Genomic DNA, 24,546 nt, shown 5'->3' with positions numbered 1-24,546 from the left:
TCTAAGAAAATACACTTCAAACCAAAATTAACCAAAGAGATGGGAAAGGACATTTCATATCCATCAAAGAAAAGATCCACCAAGATGACATCTCAATTCTGAACATCTATGTCCTGAATCCTGAGTACAAAGGAAAAATTAGTTTTCTCCAATGGAGTCTCACTGAGTATACAGACAATGTTTGAGGGTAGCCTAAAGCCCAGCTGTAGACAGACAATTTTAAATGAATTTAATGGTATTTTTATAGATTGTTTTTGCCTCCTAATGCTCTGCCAGGATATATTTTATTTTATATTATGGTTTCTGATTGTGTGGGCTTGGGGAGATATACTTGTTTGTGTGTGTCTCCATGTATATGTGCTTCTCATGATTCCCTTCCCGCCTTTGTTCATTTGCTTGTTTTATTCTGTAATGGTTTGCGTTCTTTTTTATTTGCCTTTCGTTTTCTAAAGAGAGAAAGAGAGAGAGAGCAAGAGGAGGGGCATGGAATTGAGTGAGTGGGAAAAATGGAGGCGGGAATCTGGGAGGAGATGAGGATAGAGGAATCATGATCAGAATATATTGTGAGGAAAAAATTTTTTTCAGAAAAAAAGAAAACAAGAATGTTAGCCAGAATTTGTGAAAAAAAATTATTCACCATTGGTAAGGATATATATTAGTTAATAGCACCCACTAAGGAGGTTCCTCACAAAACTTAAAGATACAATTAGCATATAATACCACTCCTGCATAAATGCCTGAAGGAATTTAAAGTCAGCATACAATAAAATCACTGGCACATCATTTTATTTGAACACTATCCACAATAACTATGTTATAGAATAAGTCTCTATTTCTATCAACATGTCTCACCTCCCCCAAATGTGGCAAATATACCCCACAGGGAATATTAAAACACCAAGAACAAAATTATGTTAATTTTCAGGAAAATTTGTGGAATTGGAGATCATTATGTTAGGTGAAATATTATTAGAATCAGAAAGACACATACATCATTTTTCTCATATGAAGAATTTAGGTTTTAAAAGTCATAAGAAAGAAGCACTGTTCATAACAGATAGATAGCTATCAAAGAAGATAGTGGACAAATAGTGCATGTTACACATGCATTCTACCAACTAAGCTACATTCTCAGAACCTTAGGGCAGTATCTTAATCCAATTCTCAAAGTAAATTAGCAGGAGAAAAGGACTGGAAATTCAAATATGTTTATTCAATCCAAGTCATCATTAAATTAATTGCGTTTCTGAAATCTGACAAATCATAAAGCCAACTCAAAGTGGCATAATACATCTTCCTAAGGAAAATGTAGGGAAAAGGTGACATATATACTATTGGTGGAATGCAAATTAATATGACCATTATGGAAAATAGCACAATAGTTCCTTAAACTACTATTTGGCTGAGTAATCTATTAGTTACATATTCCAGGGACATGGAAATAGCATGTTAAAGAGACATAGGTACCCTCACGCTCATTGCAATAACATTCACGAGAGCCATGAAATAGCAATAAATTAGGTATCTAGTAACCAATGACTAGAAAAAGACCATGTCCTATATAAAAAAATATTATTTAATCCATCAAAAGAATAAAATTCTATCATTTGTCACAACATGGTGGAACACAAAATGATAAGTGAAATAAAGTAGGCAGAGAAAGTCAAGTACTGTACAATATCAACTATATATGCAAGTTGAGGGTAGAATAATGGTTACTAGAGGCTAAATAAGATTGGGTTACAAGCTGGGCAGTGGTGGCACATGCCTTTGATTCGAGCACTTGGGAGGCAGAGGTAGGCTGATCTCTGTGAGTTGGAATCCAGCCTGATCTACAGCTTGAGTTCCAGGACAGGCTTCAAAGATACACAGAGAAACCCTGTCTCAGAAATAATAATAATAATAACAACAACAACAACAGATTGGGTTACAGAAAAGGCTGACAAATTGACAAATTAGTACTATTTAACAGTAAGACTGGAACAAGAATGTCTGGTGTACTATACTACAAAGGAGTAACTATAGTAACAGCAATGTATTATGTATTTCTAAACACTAAAATAATTTTTCATTTTTTAAACCATTAATATCAAATGTCTGAATATATATGTGGACATTGATTTAAACATTAAACAGTATATGCAGCAAAATGTTACCCAAATATTACATACTTTTAAGTTTAATGTTATTAATATAAGAGCATTAGCAAACACGTGGAAAAAGGCACTAGATTCTACATGTGTGATCCAATAAAATCAGCAGAATTCCAAAGTATGCTGGGTGCTAGGTAACACTATCCTCTAAAACATTCTCAAGAATCTGAGGGCACAGCAGTAGCAAGCTGCCTACCTCCATCTGAGACACAGTGCATTCCTATAAGGTAAGATGATTTATATTTATAAAATATTACATTTTGAAAACAGGTTATTTGTTTTGAGACAGGTTTCCACTATATAACTCAGTCTAGGCTTGATCTCACAGAAATCTTGCTTTAGTTCCCAAGCACTAGGGAGCTAAGAGTTTAAATTACAAGCATCTGTCACTATGACCAGATCAAGTCATCTTTAAGAAACCGTTCTAAGTAAAGACATTATTCTTACCTGTGGTGTTGTTAGGGTTGTAGTACTACTCATTGTATCTTCCATTTGTTGTGTTTGAACATCCAATGTTTCAAACTGATGTTCAAATTTGTCCATTAAGGCTGAAATCTATAAAGATATGGTCATAAGAAAAATGTATCCCGAAAATATGCTATCTGAACATAGTATAATGGAAAATGTTTTTACCTTTTCAAGGTTCATACTTCTCAATGTAGCATCCATAGATTTAACTACACCTGCCATGGATTTTGTCACCTATTTGGAACAGAAAACTGATTTAGTAAAATGTAACTGTTGTAATCTTTTACATGTGTTTATATATCAACTGAGGAAAGTTGTCTATCACTTTCTTAACAGTAAAACCACATTCTGTATCTAGGTCTAGGTACTGTCTACTATTGACATTTCTTAGTAGATAGCTAATAAAATGGTTGGAAAATCCACTGCCAGAATAGTTTTCCTTATTAAGTCTCATTTTCCATGAAGTTCTATATCAACACCCAGATATGCTATTTTTGTAGGTCTTCCTACTCTCATCAAAATTCAAATTTTATTTTATTGCCAGATGCTTAGTCATACCTTGCCCATTGTTACTGCAGTTTGAACTCTAGCTGCCACAGCATCAATCCTAGCACTCATTCTCAAGAAATTGATTGCTTGGTTTTTCTGACGGATTGCATTTTCAGCATGTATTCTTGCAACTTCTGTATTGCCTTTCTGAATGGCCTGTTTTAGAGAGAAGTAAAATAGTTTTGAAGAAAAACAGCAAACTAAGACACTGGTGAAAACAAAGAGCATAAGTACAGCTACTTTTAAAAATTAAATGAGAGCAAATTAACTATAGTCTTTTAAGAGGTTTTAATTAGCCTTGTGGCAGCTAATTATTATAATAGTTAAATAACAATTTACAATCCTATTTTCTTTTAATCTCCTGATTAGAAAATATACATGTATAAACAGTTTAAGAAATTAGAATATGCTGGAAATGGCCCCTGCTTTTAATCCCACCATTCGAGAGGCAGAGGCAAGCTGACTCTTGAATTTGAGGAAAACGTAGACCTTGCAAAAAAACAAAACAAACAAGAAAACCAAAAACACAGACAAAACAAAACAAAACAAAAAAACAATAGAAAGAAACTAAAAGTTAAAAATTGCTCCTAATTATATCACCATATTTCCTTGTTAATATTTTAGTTCATACTATCTTAATATATAAATAAATTTATTACTATATAATTTGTAACAAAAGCAGGCACATAGCATACTGTTTTGAATCTTGTTTTCTCTCATGATAGAAACATCACTTTAAATTAAAAACATAACTACACCATTATTTCTTAGGGTTGTATCATACAAATGTCATTGTAGTGAATTACTGAGCATACATAAAATGGTTCTAGATGTTACACAGACAGTAAGCAGTTTCTGTGTGATTTTACTGAATATATATATGAAAAGACTATGTAACAGGAATCCAGCTTTTTCCTGGATCAGGGATAAAGCTAAAAGAAAACCAAATTGTTCTAAAGAAAAAAAATGTTAAATAGTTCAGATAAGACAACAAAGTGAAATAGGTACTACGGATATGACAGAAATTCAAGAATTAGATCCCATTTCTTAAAAATTAGAAATTTTATAACTCTCCTAGTACGTACACGTACACACACACACACACACACACACACACACACACACACACACACACACGTGCACTTGCTTTACACACTTTCCACATGTTTTCATAAGACAAATTCCAGGCTATTGAATTACTGGATGCAAGACATGTATTCAAATTTAATTATTCTCCCTATGATGCTTATAACAATTTTCTCTTTTAGAATAGTACTACTGTTTTATTCACAGGTATTGTTGCAGTCCATCATGGCCTAAGAAGTAAAATGTAGTACCTTTAAATGATATGGAAGCCATACCTGACATTGCTGGGTAACTAGATTAGGCCAGGGACCTAAGGGAAAACCAAATACTATTGTTCTACTGGAGGAATGTAACAACAAAATGTCTCCCAGTGACATTTTGCTATAATCATGGATCAGTGCTTTGCCCAGCCTTCATGAGAGAAGCTTCCTCCTGTAGCAGCCAGGAACAAATAAAGAGAGACCCACAGAGAGATATTATACAGAGAATGAGAGACCTTGGGACACTCAGCCCCAAATGGGATATTTCTATAGAATCCCTCCCCTCAGAGCACAGGGAATCCATTGGAAAAGGAGGCAGAAAGTTTAAGAGCCAGAGGAGATGCAGGAAACCAAGGAATCAAGGTCTTCTAAACACAATACGAATGACTTATATGTGAACTCAGAGACTGTGGCAGCAAATACAAGGCCTGCATGGGTCTGTACCAGATGGGGTGCTACAGCTGACAGAAGTGGACACATTCCCCCAGGCCCAACCAGAAGTTAGTTCCAATTGATAACCACTTGCAAATGAAAAATTAGTATTCTCCAAGGGAGTCTCATTGGGGAAACAAACCACTCTATAGGCCCCATGCTCAGCAGTAGATGGCCAACACAAAACAAAACTCAAGGGCATCTTTGGAGGTTCTTTGTCTTATAATGTAGTGAGGAGGCATTTTACTTTTTTTAACACCTTATAGGTGCTTTGCATATACAGCATGACTTCCGTTTTGTGTTTTTATGGGATACCTGTATGAGAGAATGCATGTGTCTCTGTATCTCTGTGTGTTTCTTGTGCTGCTGCTGCTTGTTCTTTTTTCCTGTTTGTGTTGTTCTATTCCAGCTTGTCTGTTTTATCTTAATTTATTTTATTAGTACTCCTTAGATGCTTGCTTGTTTTCTAATGAGACAGAAATGGAGTGGATCTGGATGGGAAGGGAAGTGGGGAGAAACTAGGATGAGCTGGGGGAAGGGAATCCATAATCAGGATATACTGCATGAAAAAAAAAATTACAAGAAAAAAGGAAAAATCAGTACCTCATTGAATTTCTTTGATAAAAGGGCATTAGGAATATGCTCATGAGTATATGGGGAAAAGGAATTCATATACTGTAAAGTACTCCAGCCTTTCAGGAGGTTCCTTAAAAATTAAAAATAGAACTAGCATATGATCTGGTTTTACTACTCCTGGGCATACCTAAAGGCAGCATTTAATACTGCTTACTATGGTATTATTCACAATAGCCAACTTATGGAATTACTTTAGATACCTACTCTGAGATACATGGATAAAGGAAATGTGGTATTTCACACACACTCTGGAGAGACCCACAGAGATGTTCAGCCATCAAGGGTACAGTTATGACATTTGCACAAAAATGGACAGAAGTGAGCATCATAATGGTAATTTTAATGAGCTACATTCAGAAAGAGAACACAGCAGAGTCTAGATTTACTTTTAAAGACATGGAAGTAGAATAGGGCAGTAGGAGGAGAGAGGAAAGTAAGGAGAAAGGGAATGATATAACCGAGTATGTTGTATACAGGCATGGAATAACATTTTGTGATTTTTTTCTTTTTAAAGACAGAGAAAGGAGGAGAGAGAAGGAGAGTTAAATTAATGCTGGGAAAGTGGTTAGGTGGGAGTATCTGGGAGAAATTGGGAAGAGGAAAATATCAAAATACATTACAAGATAAGCATATAATAAAAAAGAAAATTCATAATGAAACCCATTATCTTTCACATAACATAAAGTAGATTTACAGTTTTTCTGAGTATTTTGCATGCATTCATCTTTTTAGACTTTTCTCATTAAATAGCTATGCATTTTTTACATGTAATGTAACTTATCCTATATCAATGATTAGTATTTTATTTTATATGTGAATATAGTTTTTAAATAGAAGTCTCCTTTATTTATTTTACTGTGCTTGAAATGTAATTTTGTACCTCAAGGTAATTTCTTATGGTTTTGAAATATCCAGTTTTTTAAAAAAAATCATTGATTTATATATTTCTACTACTTTAGAATATTTTAATTTTGATACAGGATCACCTCAAGTTACCTAGGGTGGCCTTGAACTCTCAATCCTTCTGCCTGAGCCTCCTGAATAGCTGGGACTGCAGGCATGTACTCCATAAAAGTTTGCCTCTCATTGAGATAAGTAGCTATTATCTTCCAACAATAATTGCTTCCTTGACTGAATCATTTTCTCGTTTAATATATTCAAGGATTTCTTGTTTGCTGCCTAATTACATTTGTGCATTTTAGCTAATTAAGGATTCCTACAAAAGAAACACCTGTATGTGAATACAGCATTGAAGTGGAAAATAATATCTTGGTTAAAAAGACTTTGTCTTTCAACTCAGTTACTCCCGCTGAGGGCCTAGCATCTAGCAAATGCAAGACAGTATTTTGGGCACTGGGGATTTACTAGTGAATCCAAAAAAAAAAAAAAAAAAATCCCTGGGTTCTTATGGAACATACAATCTAAACAGAGTCTGATAATAAGCAAAACAATTAAAATAGAAAATGGCAAAGGTGACGGGTGTGTTAAAGATGTGGCATATACCTTTAATCCCAGCTCTTGGGATTGGAGGCAGAAGCAGGGCTATCGCTGAGTTCCAGGCCTTTTAAGGCTACATAATAAGAATGAGAGACAGCACCTCTTCCCCCATCTCAACAAAAGAGTAGTAGGTGTCAGGGAGAGAAATGAAGATATTGACAGTAAGGAAAAGGGGCTATGAATTTGAAAGAAAATAAGGAGGTATGTGCGATGACTTGGAGAGAAGGAAAGGGAGGGATAATATAATCTCAAAAAGGTTTTAAATTATTAAAAAAAAGATTAGGCCTGTGATTCTCGCATTTTCAGACTCTGATAGGGTTGTTTAACATAATGACATGTGAGTAGACATGAAATACAAAAAGGTTTCTATCTTAGCTAGAGGAAGAAAGAAAGGCAATCATATGGATATTTAGCACAAAAGGCAGAAAAACACCAGTGAGAAGAGACTGTAAACAGTGTATATGAACAGCAGGAAGGTTAATACAACTGAAGTTTACAAAAAGGGAAATCAGAAATTAAGTCCATAATAAATCAGATGTGGCTTTGGAACCAGTTTTAAACTCTGACATTTTACTTGGAGGTAACAGATCAAGATAATTTTGAGTAGAACACTGACATGATGACTTCTCTTAAAATACTTCCTCTGGTTGCTGTGTTAAGATTACTTTTATGGGTGTTGAGGGATGGAGCTCAGTGTCATAGAGTCCTTGTCTAACAAGAATAATGGTTATTAGGCTCAATTCCTAGCACCAGGAGGAAAACAATAGCATTATGGGAACAGGGTCAAGACAAAGGCTAATTGGAAGCTTGTTTGCAATAACTGAGCTAAGATAAGAATGGCCTGGGAAGAGATAGGTACATTGGACTTGGTGAGAAGTAATCAGATTCTAAATACCTTTGAAAGATTTTCTAAGGCTTGGATGCAGTCTATGGAACAAGAGGTTGAGCACAAAGCTATTCTAAGGCTATTTGTTTTGTCTGAAGGACAGAAATTGCCTTACAGACAAACCAGAAAGGCTGTACTGGAGAATGTGACAGAAGGATCCCTATTTCAAGTTTGATATTTTTTTCCTTGGTCATCCAAGTAGAAGCAATAAAGCACTTGAAAACAGGAGTCTTCACTTCAAGTATACAGGCTAAACTAGAGTTACCCATCACCATTCACGTAAATCTAGAGGACTATGTGAACTCACCTCTGGAGTCAACATAATATGAAAGTAACAAAAGAAAACAATATTAAAATGGACTTAGAGTGGGCATTGGTGACTATGGTTTCTTAAAGGCCACAGCATGAAAGTTTAAAGGAAGGAGTAATGAACTCTGACAAACACTATTAATGACTCTTATGAAATATGGATTAACAGGTGACTGGAGTCGTTTGGTGGTGGCACATGCCTTAAATCCTAGCACTTGGGAGGTAGAGGTAGGCAGATCTCTGTAAATTCGGGGCCATCCTGGTCTACAAAGCTAGTTCCAGGACAGCCACGACTGTTTCATAGAGAAACCCTGTCTTGGAAAACAAAAACAAATAAAAGAACTGATTGGATTGAGCAGTATAGATGTTCTTGGTTTCTATTCAGGTAGAGCTTTAAGTATAAATGAACAAAACAAAAATTGAAGAAGGAGGAATTGCCTAAAAATAGGGAGCTATTTCAAAGGGGTTTGCAAGTAATGGGGAAAAATGCAAGAAAGGCACGGGGACAGAGCCTGGTGGCCAATTGTTTACCTAGTACTAAAACTGAAATAAACAAAACATCCTCCCCCACAAACCCTCACACAAACAACAGCTAAAAGCATGAGAGCATCAAGCGGCAGAAAAGGCTCTCACACAAGAGCTTCAAAAGGTTTAAAGATGGTTGTGTGATAACACAGTTCATTTGGCACACAGTAGAAAACTGGTAATGTAAAACAAAGTGTTATATGAGTAATAATACCTAGACCAAGCCTTAGCAGAAATGAGGAGCAGACTCCCTTTAATTCTTAGAACCATGGCCAGTACATCTATTTTTAAAGGAGGAAAAGGACAGACTATGGCAACTGAGGCAGCTATTTACATTGATCAAATATTTCTCAATGAGTTAGAAAGCAAGAGTATCAGTCAAATTTGAGAATGAGAAAGGGGAATTAAAGTTTACAAAGAAAGAAGGCATGATGCAATCATTGAAATGAAAATTAGAATAAAAAAATTAAGGAAATATATTATAACCAATTACCATATTATTGTGATTCTCGTAAGTCTTTTCACATGTAATAATTTGGAAAGATTAAAAAAAATCAAGCATGCTCTTATGCAGCACTGTTATTGCTAAAAATCAATCCTAAGGATACATTTTAAGCTAATAATAAATAAACTAGTAAATAACAAAATAAAAATGTTTTCATGTAAGCATGACTTAAAACATATTCATCACTGTTCTGTTAATGGTTGGTATGTAAGATGAATAGAAGATTTAAAAAAAATGAACCCAAAGAGTAGCTTAGGGCCACAAAAAAAAAAAAAAAAAAAAAAAAAAAAAAACTGGCCACAAAACTAAAAGGCAAAAATAAATGCTATTATTTATTCGTTTCTGGTGCAAAGCAAATGAAAACTAAAAGGTAAACTCATAGTATTAAATCTGGTTGCTATTACCTATCTCAAACATCATTATGAGTTTTGGACAACAGATAAGTCATTAATTGAGCACAAGTTAAAACCAAGTTTAATGGATATAGTTAATTATTTCTTCCTTACTTGGTCCAAATAGTAAGCAGGTTTTACACCTAACACTAGTCAGGACACAATTTTCATGCCCTTTCTAATAAAAGCATTAACAACGGCTGAGGATAACTGGTTCTTGATTTCTTCCTTAGTAAGTTTGCCCAATTTATTCCCTTTTCCAGGACATTTAATCCTTTCTCTGACCTCTGGTTTTATGAAAAGTTCTCTTAAACCTTTCTTGCTGTTTCTAGTTTTTATGTGGGAATATATAGTAGGGCAAGAGTCCCAGTTCAGCAGTAATAGTATGAGCTTACTAGCAACTACTCAACTCTAGCTGTAGCACAAAAGATATGCAGGAATGAATGTTGTATGTTCTTGAGTATATCCACAGGGATCGAGTGGCTGGTTCTTCTGTGAGTCATTTCCATAGTGACTCAAATAATTTACATTCCTACCAGCAATATGTAAGGGTTCATTCCATTTTCTCCACATCCTCATTAGCATTTATGATGTTTAGTTAATGTTGGCAATTCTGGGCAGCTAAGGTGAAATGTTGAACTTTTTTTTTTTTAATTATCTGCACCTTTGTAAAAAAAAGTTTTATCTCGTGAAACCTGTTTATTTTGTTATGCCATTTATTGCTTGGATTATAAGCCATTTTTAGAAGTTCTGCATGTTATCCCTAAATACAAATTACTAAGGTCAGTACCAAATTTAAAAGTAAACCTTTTGAAAGATAATATCTTTAAGCATGCTATGTTGATTAGGATTTATACCTATGTATTTACATGATTTTATTGTTGGAGAATTCCTCTGCTGTTTCCTCCATTATTCCCTGCGAATTTCTTCTTTCTCTTTAAAGCCACAAAGTCTACTCCACAATGCTCATATGTGCATAAGTATAGGGCTCTCTTCTGGCTCATAGCCTCTTGGGCTACATCCCTAAAGAAAACTGACTCTTTACCAGAAGTCATCAGTTGTATATAGCTCCTCAACTAGAGATAAGACTTTGCGTTCCCCCCCACACACTCCTGACTTCTTTCTTGAGCTTGTGCAGGTATTGTACATGCAGTCAGTAGTTTCTGTGAGTTCCTGTGGCCCTGTCAAATCTTGAATACCTCTATTCAAATTGCCAAGTTATTGAATTGGGTTAGGTATCCACCAAAAGATGGAAAACACTATCATTTTACACACACACACACACACACACACACACACACACACACACACACTCACCAGAGTTTATTTAGCCATAAAGGAGAATGAATTTTTGTAGCCAGGTGGTGGTGGTGGTCACCTTTAATCTCAGCATGTGGGAGGCAGAGGCAGGTGGATCTCTGTGAGTTCAAGGCCAATCTGTTGTACAGAGTAAGTAACAGGATAGCCAAGGCTACATAGAGAAACTCTGTCTCATAAAGACTACAACAAAAGTGCATGCAATTGAAGAGCCTAACAGTAAATGACTATTTTAATGAATCAGTGTAGGCCTATTTTCTCATTTGCAGTTTCTAGCTCTTATATAGATACACAATTCAAAACTGCATATAGGGCATGAAAGTAGAAGTGAGACTATTTGAGGGTAATGAACTAGAGTTGGAAGGGAAATGAAAGTCGTGGCATGAATACTGTCAAAATACATGGTATACCTGTTTGAAAACGTGTGGAATTCATCAGTACATACAATGAATATATACTGATGAAAAAAGTTTCACTATGTCTGAAACGTTTGTGCAAACAGTGGTATTTTGTGTCAAACAACTAATTTCCTTTGAGAGATCTGGAGTTCTGGCATATTTTAGGCAAAAATGTCCCAATGTTACTGATTACTAATAACCCTGTCCCCAGAGTCCTGTGTCCAGAGCGTCTCTGTTAGTCAGTGCTTCAGGTTTGTTACCACTAGTATAAGAAATGAAGCTTCCCCCAATGTAATCTACTGAGAAAGGACACTTGAGACTGAATACCAAAGACTACCCTAGGGGTTTTTTTGCTGAGTCTTATTTTCATCCTTTTTACTATTTCTCTGAGGGAAATTACCTGCTGTGTCCTGTGTCACTTGTAGGAAATATGAAGCACTATACACATTAATTATATGCAATGTTTAGAAAGTATAGACATTAAAATCAGCTAAAAAGACTTCTCAAGAATGAAATTAGCTAAGGACAGTTTTTACTTGCAAGTAATATAAGAATTACACAATTTTGTAAGCTATATTTGCACATATACATAGCAAAATTTAAGCATAGTAAAGAAGGCATTATCAACTATGTAGGATAATGATTTCTCCAAAGAGACACTATACAATTAAGTATCCTATATCTATTTGTACTTCTGTGAATTAAGAAAGTAAAAGTATTCTACCTTTTTTATCTTGGCCTTTTCAGCTTTTTCTTCTTTATCACATTTCTTGGCATTCCTATTAAGTTCTTTTGCAGCAAACTTCAAGTTAAATAAGTGTTCTGAAAACATAGGTTAAGGCTAACTAGTGAAAAAGTCTTTGCATAAAGACCTGCAAACTTCATGTTAAAATCATTTCAAAAATGATCAGATAATATTATAACTTAAGTTAATTAATCACCAAATTTTTAAGGAAAGAGAACAAGCTATTTCTTTTAAACTTCATTTCACCCCAGATCAAGAAGATATAATATTACACCCCAGATCAAGAAGATATAATATTATTACAAAGAAAAACTACTCCGAAGTATCTTTGTAGATAGCATTTTAGCCAATTTTAATGTCATCAGCATGTCAATATTATTTACTCTCTGTATGATGTCTTGAGAAATATACGTCCTCATTAGTATCATGGCATTGTTGCCAAAAAAAAAAAAAAAAAAAAAAAAAAAAACGAAAAAAGAAAGAAAAGAAAAACACCTCATTTGTTATAGACTCTCGAGTGTCAAAGTCATGAAGAGCTGAAGAGCAAGGAACAACTGAATAATTGGCACCAATTGGCGACTACAGAAGACAAGGTGGATGACTCAATGACACACTACTGGAAGGCTCTGAGAAACGATACCAACAGCCCTTACTGAGAGAAGCCAAAGCAAAAATGTGGAGACCTGTAGCAGAGACCATGGTGTAACACTGCTTACCAGCTTGCTCCCCAAGGCTTGCTGAGCTTGCTTTCTTATTATCACCTGGGGCAACCTGCCAAGGGGTGGCACTGCAAAGGGTGGGCTGGGCCCTCCCACATCAATCATTCATCAAGAAAATGCTTGCAAGAGCTGCCTACAAGCTTTCCCTCTTCCCAGACGACTAGCTTGTGTCACTTTGACAATAAAAGCTAAAACAGAAACTGAAGAAAACTGAGGAGAAAATTACCTAACTGGAATACAGATCTGAATTACAATAAGAAGAAGAGAAACAGCAACAGAAGTACCCTAAAATGGTCTTACATTACCTGGAATATTTGGTCTAGAGAGATGGCTCTGTGGCTAAGAGCACTGCTGGCCCTTCCAGAAGAACCAGGTTTAATTCCCAGCACCTACATGGGAACTCACAACTGTCTGTAACTCCAGTTTCATGGGATTCAATGCCTTCCTTTGACTTCCATAGAACAAGCATGAATGCAGATATACATGCAGGTAAAATACTCTACATATATAACAATAAGGTAAGAATAAAAACTTTAAAAATCTGGAATCTTAGGGGAAAAAAATAAGTGTGTGAAAGATCACAGGCCAAATAAATGTAAATTCACATCTAATAAACATCCAAACATCAAAAATATTAAAATAACCCTAAAAGAGCAAGTAAAAGTTCAATTTACGAATGATATGGCCAAACAGAGCAGAACTACTAATTACCAAAGATTTATGGTCATACACTATTCAAAGTGGTAATAGTTTATCAAACTTCCATAAATACCAATAGCAAACACTATAGAGAATCTAGGGTTTGGTTCTTATGTGATACATTTTCACCAATTATGTATATTTACCTTTATTTTATGTGCATTTCTGTTTTAACAACTCCTATTTAATACATATTATTGATCCATTAATATCAAATTCTTAGTTAAGAGTACTATAATTGACAATTGAAAACTTACCTAATATAAAAAGCTTATCTACAAGGCACAACACAGCCTTCTCATACTAAAAAACACTAATCAGCACATCAGGGCCTATAGTTGGGGACAAGTTTAAATAGTAGAATTACAAACAGAAAGCACACAAATACAGAAAATATGGTAGTAAACAGAGAGCAGAAGATACTTTCCTACCTTTCCTAAGTAGGAAATAGGAAACCATAGAGTCCAAGTGTTTACTAATCTAGGCAGGTTTTGGAATAAAACATCATTTATGCTAGTTTTTCACAATTTACCATGTGGGCAAATTTGCAAATACAGAATGTTTTAATAATTAACTTAGCCTCTCAAGAAACTAAAGTAAATCTAACAAAATGTTTGATGAGCTCAGAATTACATCCACGAAATGCTGCTTACATTAGAGAATTGTGATGTCCACTTTAAAGTTTAAAAATGCAGAACATAAACAGATTATGAAAACATTGAAGACAAAGAATGGGGTCAGTTGAATACGTTAAAACCTTTGTACCATTCACAAGTAAATCATTATTCATTAAATTTAACTTTGCATGTTAAAATTTCAAGGGTACCATTAAAGAAATAGTATGCCACTTCCAAAGTAATAATGCGAAAAATAGTGTGAACCATTTATCTACTCAAAGGAAAGCAACAAAATATAATGAATCTAGAGATAAAAGGCCAAATAGAAACTTTCCCCAAATTTGGGCTGGCAAAATAGCTCAGAGGGAAAGTGCTTGCTTAACAAGTCTGATGACCTGAGTTTCATCCCCAAACTGGCCCATATAAAAAGAGTTCCATTCTCAGAGCCTACCTTAAAAAGCTGCACAGGGTGGTATGCATCTGTAATCCCAAAACTCTCACTGAGAGATAGGAAGAAAAGACTAGAGAATTGCCCAGAATTTCTCAGGCCAGCTAGGCTGGAATACACAGTGCAACAGAAACAGTAAGAAAGGCTGACTCTCAAACACTAACTATTTGTACTGTACTGCTACATTTGTACTGTAATGCACACACAAATAATAAATGAAAAAAGAAAGGAAATTCAACAAAGAAACATTTTCAAACTATCATGATGAATAAAAAAAATAATGAAACAAATTATAGTCTGGACTTTAAAAGGCAAAGACAGAAAAAAACAGAAAACACTATTCTAAAATGAGCCATGAGTTTATTAGTATTAATTAAAACAATATAAAGTCAGTAAAGTATAAAGAATTCAGAAAGAGGGCTCATCATAAAAATTCATAACCTGGCCTAATAATCAAAGCTATAAGAAATACACCTATAGCATACCTGCAAATTCTCTCTCTCTCTGTATGTGGAATATACAAGAATACACACATATACATATTACATGAAAGTCAAAAGGGAACTAAAAAGGAGAATAGAAATAATGGGATACAAGAAAATATTGCATATTTTCACTCATATGTGTAATTTGGTTTTAACCATATAAAAATAAAACACGGAAAGGGGTACTATTGAGGGGAAGAAAGGAAGCCAGGCAGGAAGGAGAAAAGAGAGGCTAATGGGAAGCATATGAACAATATACAATGATATATATGTATTGCTATGATGAAATGCATTATTTTGTAGCATAACCAAATTTACAAAACTTATAAGAAAAAAAAGACATGTAAAACAAAAGATAATCTTGCCCCAACAGTTTTTAAATATGCATTTTAAGCATATTAGACATAGAAAATTTATCCATTGGGCCATAAATGAAAACTGAAATAAATATAAAAAACATAACTTAGTATTTAATATATTTGCTTTCTTCATACTTTTCTGAAAGAATCTAAAGTTTAGTAAAAAAATTTAAGTTGTGTTTGGCCCAGTGGTGGTGTCACATACCAGCACTCCAGAGCCAGAGGCAGGCGGATCTTAGTGAGTTCAAGGCTAACTTGGTCTACAGAGTGAGGTCCAGGATAGCCAGGACTGTTTCCCAGAGAAACCCTGTCTCAAAAACACAAAAGAATTAGTTGTGTTTGAAATTTTAGTAGTTATCTACCTATAACTAAAAAGGAAAACTGTCTTCTATATTTAGTATTGAGTAACAACAAAATGACTGGAATGTGATATTAAATATAGTTTATTGGGACTCTCTGCCACAAAGGAAGACTGCAAATTAATGATGTAAACATTCACCACATAAAATCAGGAAAAAGATATAGTAAGTTCCTAAAGACCATAAGAGGGCAAAAACAAAAATCAAAGAGGGGAAAACAAAAATACAAAATGGTAAAAATGTCCAATACTGATTTCCCTCTAAAATCTGACATTATTTGCTGTGTAGTGATTATTCAACCAAAAAGAGGAGGCATAAATAGAATAAGGAAAAGGAACATAATTATAAAGATACTTCAAAATAATATGTTAAGTCAGAACACTTGAAAGCTATTTGTAAAACACTTGTAAAATGAATAGTACTAGATTAATAAATGAACTAAAGTCTGAATTCACAGAATTTCTGATGCAAAACTTTAGAATATTTTCACACTTAAAAAATAAAAGTAACAAGAACAGAGGTGATGGTATCATTGGAGGATTTTGTTAAATATTTAAGAAAATAGCAATTCTTACCATGCAACAACTTCCTTAAGGACTAGAAAAAGGAACATGTTTTAACCTTGAAACTAATTAAAGGCCAGACTCACTCATCAGCAAAGATTCAATAATACTAAACACAATATTGGCAATCATTACAGTTGGGTAATATATGTGCTTCATAATCATGATGGGATCCAGAGACAGGTTAACATTTTAAGAATTTAAAACTATCCATGCATTTTATTAACATTCAAGTAAGGAAAACTTAAGTAAATATCTGAGTATACAAAGGAGGGCCATAAAGACTCAACATTCAGGGAGAATACTAGGTTCTCATGAGAGATGGCTCAGTTATTATTATCATTTGCCACTCCAGCAGAGGACCAGAGTTCAATTCTCAGCACCTGTGCAGGTAACTCACACTTATCTCTAACTTCAGCTCCAGGGGATCTGACTCTCCTTTGGCCTCTGTGAGTACTAACACACATGTAACCATACCCAGACATACACATACACACATTCAAGTAATTACAAATGAATCCTTTTTAAAAATCCCATTAATAGCTGCCCTAGCATACAAAAGTGGTACCAAACTACAGAGCATGTATTTGCTAAGTGACACTATGCTTTTATCAAGTTTCCAGCACGTTAATTACTCCTGTGTGTTGTTTTAGGGAGGTAAATTTGTGACCAAAGAATCAGGTGAGAACATCTGAACTAAAATCAACTTTAGAGATAATTTTATGAATTTAAAAACATAAACCTATAGATGGGTACACATGGAATAACTAATGAATACAGAAACAAAGAAGAACTCAAACGTATCGTAGGTCAGATATTGCATTCGAACTATCACAGGGAATTGTTCAGAACTGGCTTTTAAATGGTATGGAAAGGAAGACCCCCCAAATAACATTTACTACTTCTTTGTAAAAGACAGCATCCTGTTGGTTTCACATGCCATAAATAGATTGCATATGCACTGGCAAGGAACCAATTTAACAATTCTGTAAACCCTGGAGTTAATTCAAGTAAAGTGGCTCTACCTTCCATTGAATCCTCAGAAAGCCTGATTTAACTAATTAGAATCCCCTTGACCTCAAGACAGCTTGGAATTTTGCAGATCCAGGGCCTAATTACCACTTCTCTTGGGCTATCTTTAGCCCCCTTAGTAACCATTCCTTGGCCACCCCTGTCTGACCTAACAGCCTGTAACTAAGAGATAACAACCTTTTGAAATGTATGAACAGACCAGCAGCTTCCACCAGCCAACAGGCAAAAGTGTTCTCAGAGTGATCTGCGGCCTAAAGCTGAGATTTTCCCAATTTGCTGTAACTCACCTAGCTGATGTCTCGACTGATGTACTGTAAAAGGGCCTTGATTTATAACTTCCTTACCTTACTATTTAAAAAATAAATTATACTATGGAGTGTGGGGTAACCTATGTTCCTAGGCCACTCACATTTAACTTCAGAATAAACTATGCCATCCCCTTTAAACTGAGAATGATTGTTTACATTGCCAGTACTTTGATAAAAAAAAAAAAATACCATAGTGTATTTATCAATGCTGGTAAGTTTGATACTAGTGTGTAACTCTTTGCTTTAGGATTTAAAGTTATTCATAAAATCTCCAATTACTAATAGCTATTTTTAAGGAGTTAGCTATTTTTATGTATAATACAGCCCCGGGTGATAGCAGTCCAGAATTCCCTTTTTGAACTCAGAGTATGTCCAGTACTTATTATCTACACCATTGGTCCATAACCTCCTTCAAGTTGGAACACCTAGAAAAAAATCATGGCTACAGACAGTATCGCCAGGAAAAAAAAATGCACACAGTAAAAATCAAAAATGTGCAAACATTTTTAAAACATTTAGTAACTCCACACATTAGTTACCTTGCATTGATATTTATTTTCTTGTTTGTGTGACTTCTGGCCACCAGATCCAAAACTGCCCAAAGATGGAAGTAGTATATTTAATCTCATGTATCTGATATATAGGCATGTAGTTTAGTCTACTGACTTGAATGTTTTCAAAATTTCTAGGCAAAGAGCTAACAATGTTCAAGCTATTCAAATATCTCATACTTCAGTGTATGTACAAAAATATAATTTGGTAGGCACTATGATTTCCTTTTACCTTAAAAATACCTTTGTAGAGTTGAAAGGTCAGATAATAGATAATAAGCTTTCCAAATGAGTCAAGAGGGTGACAGAGGATGTATGCCATACCCTAACTTAGTTTTATTTCCCTTTGGAACTGGGGGGAGAAACAGAGCTTCTGACTCATAATTCAATGCTCTTCACCTTATGATATTATTAAAACTGCGCTCCATTCATTATGTTTTTAAAGGGCAGTAGAAACTGAGCCTGTCTTAGTCATTTATTCTTGTCATGAAATGACCTATCTGCACCCTTCCTCAAAGGGTAACATTTGAATTTTCGGAGTATTTTAGCAAGTTCTATACAAGTTATGTGAGCCAATATTTTCTGTGTGACATAAGGATTAATCCATCAAAAAGTTTAACTGCATTTCTGGTTTATAAACTAATGAACAAGTACTACTGAACAGTTACCTACATTTTATCATTTTGCCACCTTGGACTGGAAAAAAAACCAAATTACTTTATTGTCTCTAAGGCCAACTTCTGGAAGAAGTAAGAATTACAGCAACATGGAGTTGCTGATGGAATTTTAGTAGTGAAAAACAATTTCATCTTCATGACGTCACCAGGCAGCTTTAGTCTCAGCTGTTACTAATTACTTAAGTGGCCACACAGGTATGGCTGATGGACTTAATGGCTTTAGGAATGGCCTTACTTTCCTCAAGCGTTAAATTAGCAGGCAGCAGGAGCAGAAAACCAGCACAGCTAGTTCAGAGGGCTCTCAGCAATTGCTTAACCTCATCACCAATCACCTGCATCCAGAAAAGGGCAGTTCGCCCAAAGCTATTTATCCATGTTGAGCACTGAAAACCTACATCTCCGCCCCTAAATTATAGGCAAACTTCAGCCGCCTCCCCTCTGTTCTGACACCATTCCCTGTCTATTTCAAAGATGCCAAAATTCACTGAAAAGGCAGGTGACAGAAGTCCTCAACAAGAGGCGGTAAGGGCTCAACGATCTCCGTCTGTCCACAGCTTCCCGGACCCTCCCCACATTCTAGGATGGCGGCGGCGGTGGCAGCCACAGCGCTGAGGAAAAAAAAAAAAAAAAGCCAAACCTAGCCGTTGGAGCCTACCCATCCGCGCTAGAGCGCCCTCACTCCACTCGTGGGCCAAAAAATCGAACCCCCTGGGCGTGTACCCAGCCCGTGTCTTCGTCTTTCTCCGGCCCCCGGGGCCCCAGTAGCACCTCGACTGTCGCAAAGGATACTCTCCATGTTCGACATGTTCTCACGAGTTCGCGGCCCGGGGAGCGGGAGGGAGAGCTCGCTAAATATTCGGAACAGGGCAGAGGTGGCCGAAGGTCCTGGGTCGTGGGTAGCTAGGACAAGCGGAAGGCCGAGGTTGTGCCAGGCTTCTGGGTTTCCTAGCCCACTTCCTGTTTCGGTTTAGAACCCGTGGTGGGTGGAGTCCCGCGAGCCGGGGAGGCGGGACTGGGACGATGCCAAAATGGCTGCAGTGAGTAGCTTCGGTTAGGAAGGGCTCCCGTCGCTTGGGGGCGGTGGAGGGCCGAGAGCGAAAGCTTAGGTCCCGCCCCCTCAGATGCTTCACGTGCGCTCAGGATAACTGCGCTTAACCTGGTCCGGCATCCCACCAGCCTTCTAGTTCTTTCTTTTGTCAAGCGGACCTCTGCTTAACCTTCCGCCCTACCTCGTCCCTCAGATTTATACTATCCTTGGCGCCCCCCAACCCTTTTTCTCAGAGCTAAAGTCTTAAAGGATGAAGACAAAGGTATAGGACTTTTAAAGTACTTTTAAAAATTTCTGACTGTAAAATCGAGGCTTGAGGGGTTAGTGTGGCTGCTAATGTTGAGGTTTTAAAGTAGATCTGAGCCTAAGTGTTTTAGGCTTCAAGGGGAAGGGGGGAAAGTAAGCTCAGCTTAAGAGCTAATATTTGCAATGAAATACCTTTTCATACTAGTTGGATTGTTTTATTTTTCTTCAGCATAGATGATGTATGGTATAAAATTAATATAAATTCTTTATAATGGGTGGGAGTGCGTTATAAGTAGTAGATAATGCTTGGCGTTTCTACGGCTTACGAAAATGTGCTGAGGTGAATTTATTAGATGTCTTCTCTGGACTTAGGAAAAGAGGGAATCTTAAGCATTATTATTGTGTTTCAATTTCAATACCATAGAAATTATATGAACTAAGCTACTACTTTGAAAGTTGGTGTAATTATCATAATTGATCAATCTCAGAAGTTCGGCATTTACTACATCTTTATATGCAACCTGTGGAAAAGTGTGTAATGTCATACACTTTTTATACACAGGATTACTTCCTTTCAAAAACAAAAACTGGCTGTAAAAGTGAATATTTTATTGTTTTGTGTTAAGGTGGTTTGCCATAAGTTTCAGACTGTTTTCTATCTATGAACTGAACTGTCGGGGCTTCTTTAAAAACAAAAACAAACAAACAAAAAAAAAAACAACTTTCTCAGTACAAGGCGCTGAGGAATTACAGTATAGAAATCATTTCAAAAGGCAGAACAATATAAAGAATATTTATAGGTTTGTATCTCAGCTTATAGTTGAAGAACAAGACTGATTATAAAGTTTTCCGTGTCAGTTAAACAATTGTGTTTCAGTGCTGAAAAGCTAAGTTTGGAGGATAAAGGTAAGGTAAAGATACATGTTTTAAAGGAGTTTGCCTTAGCACTTATTATTTTTAACATTATTTTTCTTCAGTAAAACCATAGAACAATCCACCAAAACTTAAACATTTCTAGGTTTTATAAAGCTGTGAAGTTGTCAGAGTTACATTTAAAAATAAACCTTAAACTTTTAAATGTTTTCAAATTATAGCATTTCTTGAGGCATCTTCTTGGGATAAGATCATTTTTTTAAAAGATGTTTAGAGACAACATTTGCTGTTGCTATCTTTTAAACCTGTTATATAGTCTGTACTAAACTTAATAGATTTTTTATTTTGTGTAAGGTCTTTGCTGTCTTGAATACCAAAGTTACCCTCGTATTCTTGAATATCTGAGTTTTTATGTGAGTTATTTTTTAAAAGTAGTTTAGCCAGAGAAATTAAACTTCTTAATGTGTATGTGTGTTTAGATAGAATGGCTACTGTTAAAAAAATGACTGTTAGGATTATAAAGCATATTAGAAAAATACAGAAAATACATTATAGCGTGAATCCTTGTATTATGTGTTTGATACATTTTAAATAGTATTTCTAAGTTATACGCACCACAATTTTCTGCATATGACGTACAAAGTAATTAATTTGTGACCTGACATCTAATTTAAGGGAAGAAACATATTTTCCATGAATTCACCTGTGTACACTTAGTATACTCTTCTAACGCTTAGCCTCTTTTCAGAAGCAGACTCTTGTTTGAGTTGATGTTTAATTTCCCCATGTTTTACAAATACTTTTGCTATAGTATTTGCATTTCCAACTAATATATTATAGTAGCTTGCTTTTGTGTTTTCTTATATAAATGAAATATTGTTTGTGCTCCTGTCTTGCTTTTGAGTTCATCATAAAGTTTCTCGGTTGTAGTAAAATGTATAGTGGTGATGGATTCACTTTGCTGCTCTAGAGTATTTCACTATATGAATTTACCATAATTTATCCATTTTCCTTATGATGGTAATATTGATTGTTTTAGGTTGATATAACCTCTATGAATATATGTGTTCATTTAACATATATTTTGATGAAGGGTAACTTTCAAAATGCCCATTGATGTTTGTAAATCAATTTGTAAACTTAGGCAAATTTATTTACTCATTATATTCATATTTCTTTTTGTTTTGGATAATATTGTTTTTTACCTTTCTGGTAAAAGTGTAACAAAACCCACTGCCCTCTTTCATCAAATAGATTGCTTCTTTTTTTATGGTTATCCCTAGCTTCTTATGGGGCCAAGCTAAGTATAAGGATTTAAATATGGCAACCTAAGTCACATATGAATAAGTAAATTATGGATAACTTCATTTGCTTGTGTTTGGAAAGATGCACTGTAATTTAGATGACTTTCTGCTGGAATATTGGAGATGTAAAGAAACAGTGAATACTGTGTCTTAAGATGATTCAGTAGCTATTGTATGAGTTAAAACTGGGCCTAAACAAAGCCAATGTGGGAAATTATAATAATTCATCAGAAAATTGAATGGTTTTCATGATTAATCATGGTTAGTTTTATAATTGAGTTAGTTACATGAATACGCATTTTAAATGAAAATATTTATGAAATAATCTTAACCACTAAAATTTAAATATTTGAATTGATTGCATTATGACAGTGTTTTGTGTCATTTTAGAAAATGATTTTGAAGTGACTAGAAAATTTAATGATTCATTTTACAGCTAATCCCCATTGAAATCAAAAAGAAAGAATGCTCCAGGAATGAGAATAGTGTAGCTTTACACAATATTTCTCAGATTTTCCTTTCCTTGTTAAAATTATAGGTGGATAACCCTAACTTATATGATATAATAAATTTGGAGATGGATCCAAATGTCTGTCTTTTCCTGTACTTACAAAGTAGAAATGAATATTCTAATATATAATCATAAATTCTTTATTGAATGTAATAGCTTAATTTAGATGGAATTTGAACGTTTATAAAGTGTCTCATATTATTTCATTTGATAGTTCATATTGTGTGGTAACCTGGGAAGGTATTATCAACATATTTACCAATAAGAAAATAAGACAAAATAAAAAGAACAATAACCCCCCCAAAAAAAACTTCAAAAAAGATTAAATAAGTTTTGAACAAATAGGGTTGCTACTACTCCCTCTCCTAGGTATCTAATGCAGTTCTTTTGAGTATTACAGCAGGTTGGCTATACAGGAGTGCAGGAGAAATCACAAGTGAGACCACTTCTGCTGATTGCTTTTTCTGCTAGCTAACCATTTACTATAAGAGTAAAATGAACTATTTCAGCTGGTGTGTAGCCTTTCCAGACTCTCTATAGAGAAATAAGTTCTGTTCTAGAAATGCTAGAGAAGTATAAACTGAGAAGTTTTCCTGTTCATAATAGAAAAACATTTTGTTCTGCAGTTTCAGATTTTATTTGCAAATTGTGCTAGCAAAAAACTATTCAAGTAACTGATGAAAGAGATTAGAGCTACTGAAGAGATAAAGCTCTATTTGCTAAAGCAAATAGAAGACCAGATGAAAAATAGTTTAAACACAAGCAATATGGTCAGGCATGGTGTCACAGGCCTAGAAAGCTAGCACTCAGCAATATGGTCAGGCATGGTGTCACAGGCCTAGAAAGCTAGCACGCAGGAGTCAGAGTGCTGCAAGGTTGAGGTCAGCCTGGTCTACATAGTAAGATCTAGGCCAACCAGGGCGACATAACAAGATGATTTAAAAAAAAAAATGACCTTCTCAAAATAAATGGCACTAACAAAACTAATACAAACAAAAGGAATAACTTTGATTGATTAGCATAGGTGACCTAAAAAGAATCATTCATTTTATGATTAGGAAATGAGAAATGAATTCATGAGACAAATGAAAAGTTGATTGTAAGATTACTGTAAATATAAAGGGATTAAAATAACACCAAGTGTTCTGGTCAAAGCCCTTAGTCCCAGCTCTTGGGAGGGAGAGGCAGGTGGATCTCTGAGTTTCAAGGCCAGTGTATTCTAAACAGAGGGTTGCAGTACAGCTAGGGTTGTTATTCAAAGAAACCCTGTCTCAAAAAAAAAATACCCAAAAAGACATGCATGTATTTATTGTGTGTGTGTTAAGATTTCATTCTTGCTGGATGGTGGTAGCACATGCCTTTAATCCAAGCACTTAGGAGGTGGAGGCAGGTGGATCTCTTCGGGTTTAAGGCCAGTGTGCTCTACAAAGTGAGTTCTAGGACAGGTTCCAAAGCTACATAGAGAAACCTTGTCTTGAACCCCCCCCCAAAAGATTTTATTCATACTTAAATAATAAAGGGTGATATTTGATGATCATCTATATATCATCAGAAGAATATTTTTTCAGTAATCTCTGGTTTTCACAGAG

At 35.2% G+C, this 24,546-nt stretch overlaps 1 protein-coding gene across 2 annotated transcripts in view; it reads right to left on the bottom strand.

Moving 5' to 3' along the window:
* LOC127218266 (charged multivesicular body protein 1b-2) overlaps positions 1 to 19,871 on the bottom strand; it is a 29,772-nt gene extending 9,901 nt beyond the window's left edge. The window contains exons 1-5 of one of the 2 annotated variants that reach the window (XM_051179298.1): positions 19,765 to 19,871; positions 12,138 to 12,235; positions 3,180 to 3,326; positions 2,787 to 2,855; positions 2,601 to 2,708 (exon numbers count right to left, since the gene is read on the bottom strand). In XM_051179298.1, the coding sequence (XP_051035255.1) occupies positions 2,601 to 2,708; positions 2,787 to 2,855; positions 3,180 to 3,326; positions 12,138 to 12,235; positions 19,765 to 19,780 (438 nt within the window). In that variant the 5' untranslated portion in view covers positions 19,781 to 19,871. Of the gene's footprint in view, positions 1 to 2,600; positions 2,709 to 2,786; positions 2,856 to 3,179; positions 3,327 to 12,137; positions 12,236 to 18,286; positions 18,392 to 19,764 lie in introns of those variants that run through there. The other variant, XM_051179300.1, reaches the window with a different exon arrangement.
* Between the last annotated feature and the right edge of the window lie 4,675 nt (positions 19,872 to 24,546).

The sequence above is a fragment of the Phodopus roborovskii genome, unplaced genomic scaffold, assembly GCF_943737965.1.
Source record: "Phodopus roborovskii unplaced genomic scaffold, PHOROB, whole genome shotgun sequence".
NCBI classification, from domain to species: Eukaryota; Metazoa; Chordata; class Mammalia; order Rodentia; family Cricetidae; genus Phodopus; species Phodopus roborovskii.
This window is presented reverse-complemented; position numbering and strand designations above follow the sequence as displayed.